The 20,158-nt window shown below is 47.2% G+C and overlaps 2 protein-coding genes across 8 annotated transcripts in view; one reads left to right on the forward strand and one right to left on the reverse strand.

Moving 5' to 3' along the window:
- Nucleotides 1-45: 45 nt before the first annotated feature.
- On the forward strand, nucleotides 46-3,542 carry prkra (protein kinase, interferon-inducible double stranded RNA dependent activator). 2 transcript variants are annotated; one of them, XM_053877382.1, is made up of 8 exons: nucleotides 46-235; nucleotides 559-737; nucleotides 1,903-1,984; nucleotides 2,163-2,238; nucleotides 2,301-2,418; nucleotides 2,474-2,568; nucleotides 2,628-2,790; nucleotides 2,872-3,542. In XM_053877382.1, the coding sequence occupies exons 1-8, from the start codon at nucleotides 195-197 to the stop codon at nucleotides 3,027-3,029; spliced, it is 912 nt and encodes a 303-aa protein (XP_053733357.1). In that variant the 5' UTR covers nucleotides 46-194; the 3' UTR covers nucleotides 3,030-3,542. The 2 variants fall into 2 exon arrangements, with proteins under 2 accessions (XP_053733357.1, XP_053733358.1); XM_053877383.1 differs by lacking the exon at nucleotides 559-737 and having other exon boundaries at nucleotides 91-235.
- A 3,342-nt stretch (nucleotides 3,543-6,884) lies between these two features.
- osbpl6 (oxysterol binding protein-like 6) overlaps nucleotides 6,885-20,158 on the reverse strand; it is a 39,442-nt gene continuing 26,168 nt past the window's right edge. For 2 of the 6 annotated variants that reach the window (XM_053878149.1, XM_053878150.1), the window contains 21 exons: nucleotides 18,046-18,168; nucleotides 17,856-17,909; nucleotides 17,095-17,208; nucleotides 16,841-17,011; nucleotides 15,869-16,013; nucleotides 15,698-15,801; nucleotides 15,375-15,467; nucleotides 14,819-14,987; nucleotides 14,064-14,185; nucleotides 13,344-13,451; nucleotides 12,809-12,940; nucleotides 11,826-11,913; nucleotides 10,260-10,513; nucleotides 9,991-10,128; nucleotides 9,537-9,600; nucleotides 9,377-9,455; nucleotides 9,169-9,313; nucleotides 8,970-9,114; nucleotides 8,780-8,906; nucleotides 8,592-8,714; nucleotides 6,885-8,533 (listed from right to left, as the gene is read on the reverse strand). In XM_053878149.1, coding sequence (XP_053734124.1) covers nucleotides 8,422-8,533; nucleotides 8,592-8,714; nucleotides 8,780-8,906; nucleotides 8,970-9,114; nucleotides 9,169-9,313; nucleotides 9,377-9,455; nucleotides 9,537-9,600; nucleotides 9,991-10,128; nucleotides 10,260-10,513; nucleotides 11,826-11,913; nucleotides 12,809-12,940; nucleotides 13,344-13,451; nucleotides 14,064-14,185; nucleotides 14,819-14,987; nucleotides 15,375-15,467; nucleotides 15,698-15,801; nucleotides 15,869-16,013; nucleotides 16,841-17,011; nucleotides 17,095-17,208; nucleotides 17,856-17,909; nucleotides 18,046-18,168 — 2,610 coding nt within the window. In that variant the 3' untranslated portion in view covers nucleotides 6,885-8,421. Of the gene's footprint in view, nucleotides 8,534-8,591; nucleotides 8,715-8,779; nucleotides 8,907-8,969; nucleotides 9,115-9,168; nucleotides 9,314-9,376; nucleotides 9,456-9,536; nucleotides 9,601-9,990; nucleotides 10,129-10,259; nucleotides 10,514-11,825; nucleotides 11,914-12,808; nucleotides 12,941-13,343; nucleotides 13,452-14,063; nucleotides 14,186-14,818; nucleotides 14,988-15,374; nucleotides 15,468-15,697; nucleotides 15,802-15,868; nucleotides 16,014-16,840; nucleotides 17,012-17,094; nucleotides 17,209-17,855; nucleotides 17,910-18,045; nucleotides 18,419-20,158 lie in introns of those variants that run through there. The other 4 variants (XM_053878151.1, XM_053878154.1, XM_053878153.1 and 1 more) reach the window with 4 other exon arrangements.

Below are 20,158 nucleotides of genomic sequence, written 5' to 3' on the forward strand. Positions count from 1 at the left end.
AATACTGGTTCTGCCCAGAAGATGGCGTCAAATAGCAGTGGAAACATGATGACGTCAATTGACCCAACTGCTGACCCGGAAGTTGATAATGTGACTTGTTTGTTAGCCAGCTCCTTTTAATAAGATTGTCAATGGCACAAAATAGAACGTTTCAATTCATAGCGTAGTCTCTTGTTTCCACCTTATAGATAAACATGTCACGGGAGCGAAACCCGCTTTTCTGTAAAAACTCCGGGTGAGTACTTTCGTTCTTGCAGTGACTTAACCGCGACATGACTTTTGTTCGAAATGTTTTCAAGTACGAGTTATTAAGCGTCTCAGACGTTTGTGTGTTGAACTGAAGTCTACAGTCTTAAGAACGTGGACACGAGTCGTTTGGGATTGTCATGAAGTTGTGTGAGCTGTCAGTCCTCACTGTGAGCTCACTGAAAATCCACTTTCCTCTGAGACAGTAGTGGCGTCTTCAACGGCACTTTTACATGCTGAAAATATAAGATCTACCTGGTGACGAGTGTGAACTACGTTCTGAGTTGATGAGCGTCATCTGTGTTTATACAGTGCCGTTCATGCTGAGACGCCGAACCTAGACCACATACACAAGACCCCGATACAGATCCTCCATGAGTACGGTGTGAAATCAGGAAAGTTCCCAGAGTTTCTGATGGAAAGTGCTGAAGGAGAAGCTCACCAGCCCAGGTTCATCTACAGGGTGACGATAGGTGACGTCAGCTGCACTGGTGAGTTGTGCTGACCCGTGTCATGCAGCTTTATTCAGCTCTAACTTTGACTCTTTCCTGCTGAGGTGGCAGGAGAGAAGAGGAGGGAGACAGGGTGTACAGCAGAGAATGTCGGAGAAAAAGCAAATATTTGGTGCCATCATGCAGACTGATTGACTGATTGATGAGGGAGGTCAGGAAGAGAGTGCAGGCAGGGTGGTGATGACAGTGACTTCAGAGCAGCAAAAATAAAAATAGACGCTTTGCAGGACAGCGGTGGTCACTGCAGGGTGGAGGTTTACAGACTCAGTAGTCCGAGTCGGAGATGAAACTACTGAGGTTGTTAAAGGAGAAAGTCAAGCTTAGTGAGTCTATGAAGTTTAGAGACAAAGATGGTGTGGTAGTGTTGGGCCTAGAATGTTGGAGATGAAGAACCAATGAGGTTTATGATGAAGGTGTGACCTGAGGCGTGCTCTCAGCAAGCAAGGCATCGTGGGGACGCCTCCTTCTTTCCCTCCACTGATGTCTCACTTGTTGAATGTGATTTTAAAAAAATGGGTGGAACAGTGAGGAGAGGACTTTGCACAGTCCATTGTTGTTTTTATCTGATTTGCTCTACAGTGTAGCCATCATGCTGATGCGTCATGCAGCAGTTGAAATGTTGAAAACGCTATGGTTGACCAGCAATTGACGTTGGAAACACCTGAACGCAGCAGTTTTTTTCTGTTGTGATGAGAAAAATATGCTGACCATCGTAGTTCATTCTTAAAGGTGAATATAGGTTTAATATAACATTATATATAAACGGGAAAAGACTCCTCTGCTGTTCGTGCTGTGGGTTCTTCTTTTCGAATAAACCTACTTCCATTTTTGAAACAGGTTCTGATCCTCAAAGTCTAGTCAAAACATATTGTTGCAACAGAGACGAAAACGTTGCTGTATTCCACAAGCTTAGCATCATGCATCGCTGATAGTAGTGGAGTAATTGTTTTGAAAGTATTCTGTGTGCAGGGGGGTGGGGCAGTGTCAGATAAGAAGCCTGCCAGAGGATGATGGTAAGGTCTCACTGCAGTGACACAGGAGGTCTGGGTGAAGAGACTGGAACATGGGGGGAACAGGACCAAGTTGGAGATGATGTTTGCACCACTCTCCTCTAATGCTGTCCAACCACTGGCTTGTGTTCCAGGTGAGGGCTCCAGTAAGAAGGCTGCCAAACAGGCAGCAGCAGAAGCAGCCATGAGGAGTCTGCAGATCAATCCTGAAACCCTGTGAGTGGCTGTGCGAACTCTGCTTTCCTCCCAGCATGCTGCGGTTAATGGATGGCTCCGTTTGTGCTGTGACAGACTGGTGGGCTGTCCCGGGTGTCCCCCACCTCTTACCCTGTGTAGCTCCTGGATCAGGTGTCATGAATGAGCGTCGTTGATCCGTGCTTCACTGTGCTTCCAGTGGGAGGCGCTGTGTCAAGCCCGATCCTGATGGTGGCGCTGCAGACAATCCTCCCAACTCAGTTGGAACCCTGCAGGTGTGTGAGCTGTGTCTTGTCTGCACGTGCTCCGTTTACGGAGGGTGTGAACTGTACTGCAGGAGCTGGCCATGCAGCGAGGCTGGCGCGTTCCTGAGTACACGGTGGTGGCCGAGGCCGGGCCGCCGCACATGAGGCACTTCACCGTCTCCTGCCGGTTGGAGTCGCTCCTGGAGACAGGTAGCGTCGTCCCCCTGCTGAGTTTCCTGTTGATTCTGACGTCCTGCCGTCACAGCGACCGGCAACTCCAAGAAAGCGGCGAAGAAGACAGCGGCGGACAACATGGTGGCCCAGCTTCAGAGTCTGTCGGGCGGCTCTGTCATCACATGGGTGAGTCAGTGGTGGACTAGGGAGGGGCCCTCTGTCCGAACTGAGGTGCTCTTGTTCAGACGCCGACGACCAACGTGACCTTGGAGAAGCTGAAGAGCTCGACGGCTGAGAAGATGGCGCTGCTGAGGAGGAGTCCGCTGAGCATTCCCAACACTGACTACATCCAGGTGATGCAGGAGCTGTCGGCCGAGCAGGGCTTTCGGGTCACGTACATCAACATCGGTGAGTCGCCAGCTCGTGGGGAGTCGGGGCAGAGCCTGTCGACGTCCGTCCTCAGCCTCACTGAAGCTCTGTCCTTGGCAGATGAGCTGACGGTGAACGGTCAGTACCAGTGTCTGGCCGAGCTCGCCACCTCTCCGGTCACAGTCTGCTGTGGAACCGGAATCTCCCGCGGCAACGCTCAGAACGCCGCGGCGCACCACGCCCTGCAGTACATCAAGGTCATGACCACCAGCAAGTGAGTCCGGCTGGTGTCGGGCCCGGAGCCTCGTGCAGGAGCCTGAAGGAGTGAGGTTCGCCGTCGGCTCGGAAATCAACTCGCTATAAGCTGTCTGAACAGACTCACTGAGGTCGTGACCTTTGGTCGTCCCATCCAAGGGTCTGCGGACAGAAACCCTCCCCTCTCTGTGCCACTGAGTCTCTGAAACTTCTGAGGATTTTAACTCCTTCAGTACCACTGCTCCCCAAATATACTGTATGTATATATATATATATTAGGGGTGGGATTCGATTAAAAAAATAATCTAAGTAATTAGAGAATTTGTGATTAATTACTCCCAATTAATCGCAGATCAATAGTATAAGAATATTTGCCACAAGAAGCCAGATTTGTCAATGTGAATGAATGTGGTGTATGACTGAACCAAATGATGGAGCCATACAGACATTTAAACAACAGAATATTGTTTATTTTGCATCAGTTTGACAACAGCACAATAAATCACCATGGTGTCTATATTCAAGTTTTTATATCACCTTGTCTAAACTGAAGCTCTTTTCATGTCTTGGAAATATTTGTATCAGAATTTCTAGTCCATTCAGAGTGGTGGAAACCCTGGACATTGTGTAGTGAAAAAACATTGCGTTAATTACCATTAATTAATTGCAATTAACTCATTAAAGTCCCACCACTAATGTATATATATTTCCCATCAATCGGAGGGTCTTCTCCAGGAGAGCTTCCTCTGCCATCCGTGCTCCCCACAGCGTGTAAACCATCTCGTAAGCCTGTCTGTTCATACCTTCAGTGGCATACTGGGCAATCGAAAATGTTTCCTACCGAAATCCACCGTCAAGGTTTTGGAAGTTTCTACTTCAGTTGTTGCCTCTTATGCTGCACAACCTCTGAAGGTCGTGATGATTTGGCCCTCGAGTGTCTTGAGTTTCTGACCAACTCCTGCTGTCGACTCAGGAGGGGAGTGAAGGTCCCTGGTGTACGAGGGTCCGTACCTCAGCCACGTTTCAGTGTCACCTGTGCTGAGGATGAATCAGTGCAAGCGAGTGTATTTTGCTGAGAAGATTTTGAGGTGACTGCTTGGAATAATTACAAAAGAATGTCAATGTTTTGTACCTAAAAAGAAGTGTGGGGTTTGATGCTTTATTTGTAAGAGATATTTGTGAGTTGTGATGTTTTTTTAAATAATATAAAGAAACACATTTTTCATCACTGGTGAATTTGATTGTCTTTTTCCAAGGAGTCTTCTCTTCCATGATCTGGAGCCTGTGGTCAGTTTGGAACCATGTATTCTACCACTTCGTCATTACCTCACACCCTTTTCATGGCTCATAAAAAATAAATAACGTACATTTTTAGCTGAACTTGAGCTGCGCCACCACGTGCCGCCGCTAGAGGGCACGCTTGTGCGTCTTTCAGTGTATTTTAAAGTTGCCATTAAATCAGCTCCCGCGAAACCTGCACCTTCTGTTGGCTTTATGTTTCAATGAATATAAGGAAATTATTTTCATCTAATTTCATTAAAAAAAATGATATTTTTTTTATTTAAATCTCACGCGATGGCGCTTGAGAATTTATCCACAAAAAGATGAATTACCACGTGTCGCCACGAGAGGGCACGATTTTGTCGACAGTTTTGAGAAAGAAACTGCAGTACCACATCTCACCACTGGAGTGCGCGCTTCTGCTCAACCTGTCGCTTACCACGAAACCTTTGTCACCCAGATCTTTCGACTTGAGTCATTCCGAATAATCTGTGTAATGTGGCACCTTTACTTTGCCCCGATGTATTTCCTCACGTGTGAATTGATTCAAAATGGTATTGACACACGTCAGCATTCTTTATTAGAAGAAATTAAATAAGCATAAAGTGGACGTTCCTTTTTAATATCGTCTCGTCTCTTTCATAACGGCTTTTTTGTCGCTGAAAAGCAGCGAGGTGTTTATCGAAGAGCAGCTGCACCACCACATGTCGCCACTGGAGGGAGCGCGTCTGTCTTCCAGCGCTCGGTTTGGCTCGTCGCTCCCGGAAGTATGAGAGCATCTTCCGATGGTTTCCAGTTTGGTTGTCCAGTCGTTTTTTACATCCAATTATGATATAATTCGTCATTTTCTATAGCACAAATTCATACCCTTTGTCTTATCTTAAAATAATTAAAACAAACATTATTTCCGTATTGTAATTGTGTAATTTAAATATCGCCTCACGTCGTCACATCTCTATTTCAGCGAGGTTTTTCCGCAGATCGCTGCATTACCACATGTCGCCACTGGAGGGCGCGCTACTTTTTCCCATCTGTCGAGCTATGAAACAACACTTCCCGTTTAATTGACGCGCTGATTTTACTTTTCTTTCTTGAAACAATAAATATTAAAACGTATATTACATTTTTGAACATTTTTTATAGTGTGTCATTCATTTTTATCGCACATCATGTGTAATGAATAATGATGCAGAGGTGGGACACATTTCAGAATTAATTTTTGTCAACTAAAATAAATAATGGATGTGTAAAATTGACTAATTTTATTTAAATCTCATCTCACATTGTTGCATTTCTTATCGTATTTTAATTGCTGAAAAGTAGGGGAACGTGAGGTTATTACGCAAAAGCTGCGTCATACCACATGTTGCCACTGGAGGGCGTTTCCTCGGTCTAACTGTCAAACCAGCACCTTCTGTTACACGCTACTCTGCTACGCTCTCTCTCTATATACAGTATATCTATACCGTAGTGAAAACCATAGTTCACCACTAGAGGGCGCGCTTCTGTTCAAATCTGTTTTTCGCTGAAAAGCAGCTGCACCACTGTATATCTCCACTGGAGGGCGCACTTCTCAACCTTGATATTTAATATAGCTCCCGGATCTACCGTATGAGAGTAGATTGTGCATCTTCCGATGTTTTTCATGTTTTGTTGCTCATTTTCGCACCTATGTTCTTCATTCTTAAATTATGAACATAAACATGAAAAAAAAATACATTTTTTAATATATCGTAGAATTAATTCTCACGGTGAAATGTGTTTTCTTTTTGACAAATGTCAGCAGTCAGTTTTATCTTACAATATTAAAAGGAAACATATATGTATTAAAATGATGTGATTATTTGAATATCGCCTCATATCGTTACATGTTATTTAAGTTTATCCAGGGACATCTGCACCGCCGCATGTCGCCACTGGAGGGCGCGCTTGTTTTCATCTGGAACCAGCACCAGTCGTATTTGTCGTTTCTGTCACGATTTTACTTCTCATTCTTGAAATAATTGTTACAAGAAATATTAAAGTCTTGAACAGTCTGTATAATTTGTCATTTTTATAGCACGTAATTCCTCATGGTGCAATTAACTATAAAGGTAAAAACCTATTTTTCGTTTAATTTCCTTTCTACCTGAAAAAACGAATCCAATTGTGTATTATCATGGATAGCATTGAAATGTAGTGATTATAAAAACATAAAGTTGTTTAAAAACATAATTAAAACATTAATTATCGCTAATAATTATTTATTCTAAATGACGATAGAAATTACAAAATAAATACTATCGATTTTGTACAGCCAATTAACTATCATTTTAACAGGTAATTATTTGCCTTTTTCTATGAAACTTTTTTTCTTGTTATTGATCTTTAGTCCATAGAATGAAGACATCCAGCGTCACAACAAGGTTGCTGGTTTGACTCCCGCCTGAGGCCCCTCACATCCTGGAGTTCAGATGCTCAAACACTCTGGTATCCTCCCACAGACCAAAAACCGCTGGTGAATGTAAACTGTCTGTAGGTGGTGGTCTCCACGTGATGCCCAGGGGTCCTGTCCAGGGTGTCCCGCGCACCTGGCCCTGAGTTTGTGCTTGGGTGTGTGAATGAAAGGCAGACTGGCCTGTTGAGTCTTTTATTAGAACCAGCTCTAAGTAGCAGCAGTGTCGTGTCCATGAAAGATATGTTCTCAGTTGAAATTGCACTTCAGAAGGTTTGCCGTCAGTCAGACGCTCAACCGCAGAAAGAAAAGTGGTCAAACGAAACCTCGTAAGGCATCAGCAACAATCATTGGCAGGCGATGTCTGGACATGCAGGGCGGGAGGTGATGGGCCGTGGTATTTACAGTGTGAGTGTCGCGAGCCTCCCGCACGCGTGAGGCTTCATAAGGCACAGCGAGTGAAAACAAGCGTCGACGTTGGGAGAACAACTCAAAGCTCGACGGCACAGGAAGCTGTTTCACTTGGAAGCTCACGTCTAAAGGCCAGGAGAGGAGATGGAGTAGCTGCCTGAGCAAAACAAGTTGGCTGGAGAGATGACGGTCACGTGACCCCAGAGCCATTCTTCAGTCACCAGCCGCTCCCACCCTGAAGGAGCCAGGAGTTTGGCGCGACTGAGGGTGGAGCATGTGCTGCGCTCACTTCAGCAGGCTGAACCCAAAGACTCTGGACTTCAGTCCAGGGCAGAGTCAAGTGTGGGCTTGTTCACAAGCGAGGGATGGATGGCGGACTTTGAGAGGAGAAAGAGCTGAGGCAGAAGACAAAGCTCTCCACCACGGTGGGTTTCTCCTCTCACCTGTGTGGAACAGAGTCTGGACTATCTTCGACAGAGAAGCTCAGTCATCCAGGGGCCACTCAGAGCAGAACCTCGGCTCCTCCAACAGAAGACTGGACGTCTCCTGGACTTGTCCTGGGGCTGATCCAGGACGGAGAGATGATGTTTCTCAGTCAGAGGGACGCCTACGTCTCTTTAGTTGAGCCGCTGCCCCCGCAACCTGACCTACGCTTGGGGGAAGAAAACGGATTTTGATGGTACTTTTCAGCCTTGAAGATCAACTGAAGGAGTCGACAAATAAAAACTGCTTCCATATAGCTGGAGTTGAAAAGCTCCACACTAATGAGTTTAAAATAACCAGCTAACTAACCATCCTCAACGCTCCTCATCTCGCTCCCAGAACAATGATGCGGGTCAGTACCTGCCGGTGATGCTTTCACTAACCTCACTATTGGGAATGATGGAGGTGACCTGTTCCTGATGAAGACGGTTCGTATCTGCTGCGCTCTCACTCGGACACCAGCAGCGTTTCGTCCCGCCGACGTAATAAAACACATAAATATAATATGGTCCGCCAGGCCGGACCATGTGTCAGTAAAATCTGCTGTTATAAAAATACTATTTCCTCTACCACACTGATCTATTAAATATGGCTGACGCCGGTGAAAGCTGCTCTACTCATGCAGGTCGTCTGAAGAGTCTGACGGTCGCCGTGATGACCCCGTCTAAAGCTGGATGAGGGCGACTCTGGAGGAGGGGCGGCGACGTGGAGGCGTCACAGAACTCCTGTCCTCGGCTGCTTTCCATGCACGTCCCCTTCAGCTCGCCGTGGTTGTGCATAGACCATCGCCGGCGCCGAGCCCAGCGCTACCACAGGCTCACGGCGGCTTCCATGTTGATGAAGCCCGGGTTCTTCCGCAGCTCCCAGTAGGTGTTGTTGGACACCCACCTCTCCCGGTGGTTGCCGTCCACCACCTTCCTGCAGGAGACAGAGGTTACAGCAACGGTGTGAGCACCAGAGGATCCCGGCCACTTACTTGAAGAAGCACGGCTCCTGCCTCACGTTGTTCTCCTCGTTCCACCTGCGCCGCGTCCTCTGCAGGTCCTCGATGCGCTGCTTCTCTGACGCCGCCGCCTCCAAGTTCCCCTCCTCCAGGTACCTGAGGGCAGCCACAGGTGAGTCAGACCTGCCGAGTCTCAGCTTCTGCTCCAGGGAGGCGGGCACCTCTGGTCAGGCCGGAAGCGAGCGTCGGTCCGCGGCAGCACGTCCTTCAGCTCCGGGCACAGCTCGTTCAGCTCGATGGCAAATCTAGTGAAGCCGTAGTAGAGTTCGTAGTCTGTGGGCATGGAACCTGCGGCCGCACGGAAACACGGTGAGACTGCGCTCAGCTGGGACTGGAGACTCTCAAACCCACCTGGTCTCCAAACACATTTGGCAGACGGTGGAACCCCACAGTACAGGCCTTCGTGCCACTTCCCGAAAAGCCTGTGAATGACTTTCCCCTCCTGGTCCATCACGAAGCCCTGAACCTCGTTGACGTTGGAGCTCCAGTAGTTCCCCTGAGGAGTCAGGCGGGTCAGTGAGCGACACGGCCCACTCCCTCACAGACCTACCTTGATGAAGGTCAGCTTGCAGAGGCACGCGCTGCTCTTCACGTTCCTGATGGTGATTTCTCCGTAGTGTTCGATCCAGCGTCTGCCGCTCAGGATGTTGTGGACACACGTGGTGACTTTGTTCCACTCGTACTGGTCTCCGAACCTGGAGACGGAGGCCGGCGAGTCAGCTGGGACGCGGGTGGAAGAAGACATCAGCAGGTCTCACCTGGGAATGGTGAGATTGACAGTGCCGATGGGTAGAATCTCCATGGACTTGCCCCAGAACTTATTTTTCCACCTCACGTCTGAAACACAGAATCACACACAGGAAGTGAGAGGCCGGTTCTGGCTCCGTCGGCGAGGGTCCCGGCAGGACAGCGACCCACCTTGCCAGAAGGTGAAGTTCTTGGATTCACAGTGGCAGGCGGAGATGGGAGGATGGTGGCTCACCTGGGGAGGAGATCAAAGACACGCTGACGGCTGCTGCTGGGCAGGGGCTGAATTATTCACACACACTCAAAGAGAGAGAGAGCAGCAGCGACCGCACGCTAGAACAGCAAGTCCAGTTCTGATTCAGTTCCCAAAATAAATCCCTACACACCAGGAAACAACAACTCGAACTGTGTGGACAGTGCTGAGCAGGAACAGACGTTCAAATAAATGGCTTGGACGACTCACCTAAGATTTTGTGTTTCAGTGTTTAGAGTGATGAGAGTGAGGGTTAGCAGGGAGCAGAAAGAGGAATCTTGTGAGCAGAGCTGACTCTAACTAACTAACCCTCCCAGCTGCTCATCACACCATGACTCTCAGGTCTGCAGCAACAAGTCTGTGCATGTGTACCTGTTCGGAGAAGAAGCAGAAGCCCTTGTCTTCTCGTATACATTCGTACGTCTCTCCCAGCAGTGGGTTGAATGGCTTACTTCCTGCTCTGTAGTACGTGGATGAGTAGCCTGAGACAGCAAAAGCAGCCACCAGAACCTGCCAGAGCCAAAACATGGCCGACAATAACAAGATGGATGAGAGAGGACACAATGAGGGGTGAAACTAGACGACGGCGGCGGCGATGCCTCCACGTCACAGTGTGGAGCCAGGAGCACGGCGCTGCCTACCATGCGCTCGAAAGGATCCTCGGTCTCGGCGGCCTTGTCCAGCAGCTCGCTGTACTCCAGCTCCTCACACATGCGCTGCAGCGTGTTCAGCGGCTCGTTCAGCTCCACCGGCATGGACACCTTGGACAGGTCCTTCCCGATGTTGTTTCTCAGGATGTTCCAGAGGTTGATGTTGCTGGTGTCGGGACACGGCGCTGCCAGGCAGGTGCGGCGGCCGTTTCGGAAGGCGCAGCCAGCGAAGTCTCCGTTGGCCACTGCAAAACATGACAAAGCTCAAGATGAGATGATTTCAGCTTCACAATCATTTTCAGGGACAAACATGGCCATATCACTCAAAAGCCAGAAGGAGAGGAGGAGAAGGAGAAGCTGCGTGTTCCTAACAATCCCACAATCCTTTGCACACTTGCAGCAACTCTGGACCTTTCAGAGAATCTCTGACCAAACAGTCATCTTGGTCGGATGTTTGTGGTTTTTTTCTTTCATTTTTACTATGTCATACTCACTTCAGTGAAGCAGATGAGGACAGAAATGTTCAAGGTAAAACATGGAAGTCCGGCTGCAACAGCTATAAACGACTAGCGAGTTAGTCGCCGATGACTTTGTGCATTGAAGAGTCGTGACATCACCGCTCTCTTTCCAGATCCAGCATGAGCCAAAACATCGAAAGTATGGGACCATTTGAGATGCAATGTTTGCCAACATTTAAAATGATTTTAAAATGACTTTTAAAGCAATACAACATGACGATCAGACAAGTCAGCACGTTCATCAACGCGCACACGTCATATGCTGACTAGTCAACTAATTGTTTCTGATAGTCTGTGACGAGTCAACGATCAAAAGAGTCGTTGCAGCCCCTTCTTTGCAAAAGCTGTAACGTACTGAGGTGGAAATGCTGCAGTTGGAGAGTTTGGAAGCATCTTGTTAACAAACCTAATTTCATATAAAAGGAAAGTAAAAAACTGCATCATCAATCCCATGATCCCAGGTCTGTGCTCGACGTCAACAGTAACGGAGTGTTTGGTGTAGATTAAATATGGAACTGTGACTTCACTGCTCCATTTACAATCTTGCTCACACGCTGGCGTTTGTTACTGACATTAGTGCTCCAGGTTCGATGGTCGTGAGAGTTAACAGTGCGGCGCTCAGTCAGATGTCATGTGAACATCCAACATTTGAGCAAGAGGAAATGTATGTTTATCACCTCCCGGCTTGTTCTTCCGGCAGACTGATGTTTCCTGACAGACATGATTGTGTAACCAGGCAGGTCGCTTCCCTCATGACTCTCATCGTACGTGACAGCATAAGAAGGTGAAGGTCGGATTGAGGTCACATGTGCAGGGCAGATTGTTCGAAACACACTAGTGTGGGATGTGAGAGAGGCGCAGCTGATTCCATCCTCCACACTGCAGCTCTGCAAAGTCAACCTCAGCAGTCACGCAGTCGAATGAGCTCATCAGTTCCTTCAGTGAGTCTGAAGCTCAACAGAAACTCACCGTCTCGCTCCTCCTCCTCCTCCTGCAGGGAGGGCAAAAGTATTGAGTGAGTGCGTGGAGCTGGACCTACTTTGTCTGGAGACGTTGTCGGTCACGCTGGCGTTGTCCTCGGAAATGTTATCGCTCACATCGCTGACGTATGACTCATCGTCTGAGCCCTGAGAGGGGAGCAGGTGCAAGCGGTGAGTCAGCAGCGTCCGGCATAGACACCGATGGTACGGCATGAGGCCTTAGACACACACAGTCACACACACAAGATGACTGCAGCATGCCAGCGGCCACCAAACTGCAGTAGGCCGACTGCCTCACTGCAGTGGCGTCAGACAATGGAGAGATGAACTTTATATTTAGCAAACACAGAGAGGCCAGGAGGGAGAGTCTGGAGTCAGTTGAGCGAGTGATGTTTGGATGCGCAGCAGCTTCTGCAGCCACAGCTTCTGCAGCCACAGCTGTGGACTTCTTAAATACGTCATCCATCTCTTCATCAATCGCATCACTTTACTGCACTTCCTCCTTATAATACTGGATTGTTTCTTTTGTGGACTGGCTCACTGTAGCCGTCTCAACGCCTCAAGTGGCTCCTGGAGAGAATAGATTGCTCTTCCCTGAGCTGCAGGACAGGTGTGATTCATCTCTCCAGAGAGTAATCTGTCAGCCAGGCTCCAAGTCTGCCACCAGGACAACCCAACTAACGGCTCCTCAGGGACGGCATGCGTTCAGAGGCGTCACTCCGACGGAGGTCGACCTGGGACCGAATTGTTTTCATGGACTGTTAAGGTGCAGAGACGACAAGAGCCAGTGTATAGCGTTTTTTGGGGATTTTGTGGCTGAAGAACCGTGAAAACTGTGAACACTTCCAATAGCTGCAGTTCTTCAACATATCGCTTTATGACTGTAATGAGAGTTTAAATATGAAAAAGAAATGACGTCATTGGGATAAACCATTGAAGCGGCAACATCAATAAAGGGTTAACTTCATCCCCCTTAAACAGCCCCTCTGAATGCAATCTGTCGAAAGCATGGTGTCGTTTCTCCCCCTCCCACGAGCTGTACCTCATTCTCAGACGAGCTGGCTGACAGAAGCACTTCTTGGGCGTCAAAGAACTCAGAGACGGACTCCGACATGGAGAGACGACTCTCATTAGAGGCCTGCTGAGTTAGAGGAATCCCCATCTGCTCCACCGCCTGAGGAAAGACAAACAAGCGAGGAGGAGTTTACAGTGACATCATCATTAGAAAACCAAATGTTGCAACTGATGAAGTCAAATTCGAAGAGAATGACCTCCAGAAGTATTAAAGTTTCTAACCAGCACCATCGACTGAATCAGCTCTGCAGCAGGTTTAACGGAAGACATCCATCCATCTGTGATCAGTGATGTTCCCTATTAACCTGCGTGTCTTTTGGCTTCTGCATGGAAGCGTCATGCTTTATTCAAGAGTCATAGTCGACCGGAAAAGCTATCAATCACAGAGGTCAGGCATCGACGATGAAATTGACAAACGCACGACTGCGACTACCTGGTCGGCCTTGGCTTCAGGAATCAATCGAAGGGAGGGAAATTAGCTTTGTCAGGGCGCAGTGGCTCACCTCATCAGGCGTGGAGATGATGTTCACGCTGACAACTTGTTCGGACAGCACAGACTCGGAGTGGATGCGGTTGAGGCGGGTGCGAAGCTCAGCGTTCTGGGACAAGGCCTGCGTGTGGAAGTGTTCACAAACGTGAGGTCAGGAAGGTCACATGACGAGCAGGCGCACAGAACACGCTTCACAGGGGGAGATCAAAACTCTCATTTGTCTGGGACCGTCCAACCATCTGAGCCTAAAGCCGAAATATTTCAGTCTCATCTGACTCCGGACATCTGACGTGGTCCACGAACGTCCAATTAGGGAGGGAAGTGATAAAGCAGCGGCAGCATTATGATGTGAATAGTTGGCGAAGGAACAGTCCAATTTAACCGGAGACATCCCTGCGGAGCGGAGCTAACCAAGTGTGCAGCACTTTTCTATCTGAATTAATCCGTACAGCCTTCACCGTGTGATTGACCCAATCCACAGTCACAGACACACTCATACAATTCATTGAACTTCAATTTCAGCTAGTAGTGAGTCCTTCCTTCACACCCATATTGGGAGTGTTGTTTCTCGATATTATCACGCAACATCTTCTGCACCATAGCGAGTGGAGGAATGATTAGTGGATCTGGGTGGAGCCATGTAAACTCAATCAAAAATCTAAATCTATTTTTGAGTTATTCTGCAATCAGGCAGACACCAATGATCTCCCTGGAGGAGGTAAACAAACATCACCTGTGACAGAGACTTCCTGAGAGAGATGATCTGGTCACACTGCTCCTGCTCCGACACGATCTGCTTGATCCTTTCCTTCTCTATCGCCACGGTATTGAAGGCCGACTTGAGGAGAGAGTGGACTGCGAGTGGTCAGGAGAGCACAAGTCAGAAACTGAACCAGAAAATTAAATACATCAGTGAGTTGGGGTTTTAAAAGATGAGGAAAATGAAGTTGCGATCTGATCCTCTCAGCAGAAGAATCAGGTCACACATAGTTTGAAGCACTATGAGCAGAGCGACACCGGAAGCAAAGACATGAAGTCTGTCACAGATGACTCATGACGGATCTCATCATTTCTTCTCTGAGGGCAACAAGCAGGGCCGGTTAGTGCTTCATAAAGATCGCCTGTCACTCGCTCAAGTCAAAGAGACTCCAGGGAGACAAGGAAGAAGCTGCCTTCACCCCCACGCTTGAATATTCAGCTCAGTTACAGCACTGAAAATGTAAATCTTCACCGTGGCTGAGAATCGAGGAGGTCCACAGGCTAGAGGGGTCACATTTAACGTCAAGATGCTTCATTTTTAATATAATTCTGCATTAAAAATAGGAATTTTAGTTCATAAAACAGTGACGGCTTTGATAGTATCTATGCCAGCCATTTGTGAGTTTCTACTCTCCGCATCTGAATACTCGACGATGCTAACCATGCAAGTGGAAATTGGATACAACAACGGGTGATGTATGATCCGAGGATGGTGGATAATGTGCTGACCTTCCTGTGCAATAGTGCAGAACTCCTCCTGGAGCTTGTTGTAGTCGCTGGCAGACTCCACGCTGTCTGTCAGTCGCGAGACTGAGGGCTGGAAGTCAACCAGCTCGCCACAAAGGTTGGGATTAGACGAGTGGAGGCGGACTGGCGACATACTCGCAGAGTGAGGAACCTGACAGGACAGAGTTAGAGAGTGTATGTTTTAAATCCTGTGATGTCAAACTGAGAGCACACCCTCACAATCACTCAAAATGGTTTCAGACTGAGTGATACGAAGCAGGCTGGTGTTAGCGTTTAGCGTGAGAAAGCACCAAGCAACACAAGCAGAAGTCTTCAGGGAAGTTTGTCTTTCATCATATGTTTCCTGTGGGTTTGATGTGATGACAAGCCAACAGCAAAAGCCTCAGTTAGCATCTCAACCCATTTGTTTGTGGTTTTCAACACAAAAAACACACTTTCACACACAATGCTAAGTGATTTTGACAAATATCTTTGATCATTTTCCCAACAACTACTGTCAGTCAAAATGCTGTTGCAGTGGAAATGTGAAGACCGGTACCTGCAGCTGGAATTTTGCATCTTTGCCGACACTTTTTGTTCTCCATCTTCTGTTCAAGCGTTTTTCTTTCTTTGACAATTCTACACAATTGGTCTAAGTGGCACACACGAATGAAAAATGCTGGTTAACAAAACAAGCTGGGAAGCAGATGAGAGCACATTGACTGATTGCAGAGAGCATAAGGAGTGAGAAGCACATGAGATGAAGACGTGCCGATCAGTCAGTGGAGAGAGGGTGTTGGTTTTCATTAGTGGAAATGTTGTTTGCTTGTCCATTAGGATCCCACAGTGAAAGATGAAAAGAAATGCTTTAGTGTGGTCAACCTGCATGTCAGTGAAGTTGGGGGCCGACTGTGTCCTCTGTAAAATCTCCAGACTCTGCAGCAGCCGGCTCAGTTCGGTCAGGTTGGACTGGCACCGTGAAAGTTCTGGAATTCAAACACATGTTGTTCAGGTTTCGTTCACACCGTCTCTCATCTGTTACCTGTCACCCACCCTCGGCACATTTGTCCATCTCCTCCGACTCCTCCAGCCAAGCGACCACTTTGCTCTGACCGTTACTGTAGGAGACAGGCAGGCTGTTGTTGCTGCTGCTGCTGGGGGCGACGGTTTGCCACGACAGGTTGCTGGTCTTGGCCTGCTGGGGAAGGAAAAAGAGTGGAAAAACTCTGTCTGCCTGGTGAGCCACTCGCACTCAACATGACGCTGCACTATCTGAACACAGCCGGTTAAATGAGTCATCCGGGGAAACAGGTTCAGAATATTAAGCCGGTAATAAAGTGCACAGCTTCCAGCAGTCGAATATGTGAGTGCAGGTGTTCTTAAATACTCCCCTCTCTGGATGTGGCAGTTAATTCTGCCTCCAGGATTAGAGCGTTTCATTTAAGCTGCTGACGAGAGACCGCTAATCAGCTGCTTTGACTACAGCGCTCTCTCGCTCACCTCAACACAGCAGATTCTTCCACACTAGCTCTTGAAACTTTCACTTGGCCATTAATCCAGTGTTCATTACAAAACACACAAGCCCTGTGATCAGGGTATGAACGAGTTACACTGAGTTATATCTATATATTTTTCCCATTTTTTTTGGCAATACCATTGCTATTTCTGTAACATTTAAACCATATGTCATATAGCATATTCACTGGAGCAGACCAATGTCCATCTCAGATCTTTCACCACCAGAGTCATCATCCTCTGACAAGCAAATAGAGCGTGAACCTGCTCTTCTTCCTCAAAAACTAGTGACAAATAACTCTGACAAATCTTTACCGATTGCTGCAACTTCCCCTGCTTTAGCATACTCAGCAACGCTTGTCTACTGAGTCGGTTCCTCTGGTTACATCATCAGCTGGCACTAAAGAGTGTCAGTTATGGAAACTGAATGTTGTTGAAAAGTTTTGTACAGACTAAATGGAAACAGTGTTCTGTGCGTTGGTTGAATTATATTATTATATATTCTTCTACCTTGCCGTCGTGGCCCATACTCGAGGTAGGTTTCGGGGACTCCATGGCAGCTGGTGGAGGAAACGTTCTGGTGGTGGCCTCCCGAGGAGAACGCACGATCTCGTTCTGACGGTAGAGCCGGTGATGACGCAGCTTGGAGACCCAGGCATCAAATATATCCTGGGATTTGACCTGAACCGGGAAATATCTTGAATGCGTGTGCTTTTTCTCCGGATGTAACAAATGACTGACGGCTCTGTCTCAGTCAGTGTTACCTTCAGGTGATAGATGTGCTCTTCCGTGTCCAGGTCGATGCGCCGGGCCTTCTTTTTGATGGACATGACTGATAACCCCACGTCGATGCTGCCGTGCAGTTTCCCCTTTTGGATCTGTCGAGGCACAGATGGTTCATGATCACAGAACTGTTTACATGATGAAGCGCCATATGCTAACACATACAGAACCACTCAAAAATAAAAAAAACAGACTTCGTTTTTGAAATCATTTCCATTTTATGAAAGATAATCTAGAAAATTTCATCCACCCCAAGGCCTCCTCCCAGTTAAACGTCTCAGTAGGGAAGTGTCCAGCCTTCAACTGGCTCCTCTCATAGTAGTGGTTCTACTCTGAGACTCTTGCAGATTAACCAAACTTTAGTCCTTATATCTGCCATCTTCTTCTTCCAGTCCCACCCTAAAGCTGGTGAACATCAGCAAAAGAATAGGATCAAATCAACGACCATGTTTTGAATCACCCTTGAGTTTGAGCGACCCAATAGGCCAAGGACTTGTTTGGGCGTCTGGTGCTTGGTAGGGTCCAGACAAACAATTTCACAGACCAGTTTTAAAAGATAGCAGATATTGTCCAGTTTGGATTTATATTATTACACTCTTCCCCAAGTCTCCCCAACTTAAGATGAGATACTGCTGGTATTTCAAACCCTAGATTCCATCCACCCACAGTATTTCATTTAATCAAATAAAAGGTTGCTGACCAAATTTCTTTATAACTATTTAAAATGAAAGTGTTTACTTACATCAATTGGAGACTTGGAGTACTTCAGGATGCCATTATCCAGCACAAAGAAGCGCTGCAAAGAAATTATCATGAGATTATTTGGCACACAAATGATTTTTAAAGCGGCTGTTTTAACAGTGCTTCCTTCGGCTGTCTTCACCCAACATGGTTCAGTGAGTTACGTTGTGCACTCCACGTCCTGCTCTCACCTTATGCCATCCTTTCAGGGGCCATTTCCGCTTCTTCAGCATGAACCCCTCGTGCTTATCCGGCCTCTGGACGTTGCTCTGACCGATTTTCAGCCCTTCGATGATTTCCCAGCTGTCCGCCTCCTGCAAGATACATCACACTGTCATGACTCTTTCATCCTGTCGCACTAACGTGAAACACAAGCTATTGTTCAGCGAGAGAGAGAGAGAGAGAAAGGGGCTGATATTTCTCTAGTTTGGGTCAAAAAATGGGGGCAATTTCTGTCTCTTTCAAATTCCTCTTGTGATCTCAGCACTTCCACTCCATTAGCTTTTCGCTGACTCAGCTCTTTCAGGAGTTTCCTCCGGAGCTCACAGACAGCTGATCGTGCAGGCAGAGGTTTGATATGAGAAGTTGTCTGTTCAAAGCACATGACAAATGAATCGCTGTAGGCAACAAAGTCAGTAACCACGGTAACGAGGGCGTTCATACGTAGGGAGTGAGATTCATGAGTCACCAACTGAAACGAATGGTAACCAAGACTGAAGATCTAAGGTTGGCTAACATAAAGAGCACTGACCTGAACGGAACATTGTAAATTCTGTCAGTCACCTCTGACTGTTGCTGACCCATTCGTGTGCTGAGCAGCAGAGCAGACCCATCAGGTAATGAGGTCAAACTGCCTCTCACAGCTGCTCAGCTGTTTGAGCAGTAAAGACGGCCAGGAAGCGGCTTCAGTGGCTCAACATGTCCACACCATGATGCTGGGGTAAGAGTAAACATTGGATCCTGAGAAATACTATGTACCCCTCCAACACTGAGTACATCAACTCACTGAATCAACAAACACATCCTGCTTTAATCAGCATGTTTAACACAGCTACAGGGACAAACACATGGAATATAAAGTGGAATTATTCAATGTAATAGTCACATTCAGCACACACTGCCGAACAGCTTCATGCTGAAAGAGCCTAAATGCATTTTGCCAGCCTCAAAAAGGGCCTATTGTGTCATTTTTTCCCCGTGGTAATCTAATATCACATATTCCACTCACATATCTAAATAAAAATTAAAATATTTCTAATTCCAAAATCGAAATCATCTTAAAGCAGCTTAAACAAACCAGTTTGGTAATAAAAAGCTTTGGGAACTCCCTCACCCTCTTTCGGGGAGAACAAACGTGCGAGACTCAGAGGAGCTGGTCCTAACCCCTTTGGCAACTCAAGGTTTAATGGAGCCAACAGAAACGCCTCACCAAAAAAAAGCTAAGAGAACACCCAGAGGTCAACAAACCAAAACCCCTCTTCTCAATCGTCACAAATACAGTTTCAGAAGATTCCATGGACTTTTATGGCAAGGAGCTTTTGCTACTAAATGCAGGGTGTCGTCGTGGTCCTCATGCACTCACCTCCCTGTGTAAATATAATTCAGTCAATTTGAAAATATTTATTTTTAGCTCTACCTTCCAACCAGTCATGGTAGCACAAAAGCAACTATCATTAAAAAACATGGTGAGAATTCTGATCAATTATATGGCGTACAAGGATCATGTTAGGAGTCTGACAGTTGTCTGATGCGTGACACACTGACCTCACACTGGTGTGTGTTGGACAGGTAATTACCACCACCTTCACAGCACCATCATTCACACTTGCTATCAACCAATCACTGAGCCAGAGGAAGGAGAAACACTCCTCTGGGACATTTTAGACAGAATTATCACCACAAACCAGTCTGGTCACAAGGCATCAGCTGCTGTGATATTAATGAACGAAGATAAAAGTGTCAACACGCGAGAATACCGAAACACAAGCGGTCCATGGATGAAGTAGGCAGCTACTTTAAATGCTACGCACTAATGCGTGACTCAGGAAATCACTCTGATGTCATGGAACAACCTGCTGAGAAACCATCTAACAGCCTTCCTGGGATCGTGTGTTTGACCAAACTTCTCTACTGTCTCCAAACATTTGTAGTTCGCTCTCAGTCTTAATGAGGCGTGACACTGAAGTGTATCATGAGGTCCTTCTTCGAACCCCATCAGCTGTGTTAAGTAAGAGCAGCGCTGGAGTTTCTTCTGGTTACGGTCTCTGCATGTGTGCTCTGTGTAAGTGGCGCCTTTAATTGCTT

This window comes from Synchiropus splendidus, chromosome 10 (genome assembly GCF_027744825.2).
Source record: "Synchiropus splendidus isolate RoL2022-P1 chromosome 10, RoL_Sspl_1.0, whole genome shotgun sequence".
Taxonomy (NCBI): domain Eukaryota; kingdom Metazoa; phylum Chordata; class Actinopteri; order Syngnathiformes; family Callionymidae; genus Synchiropus; species Synchiropus splendidus.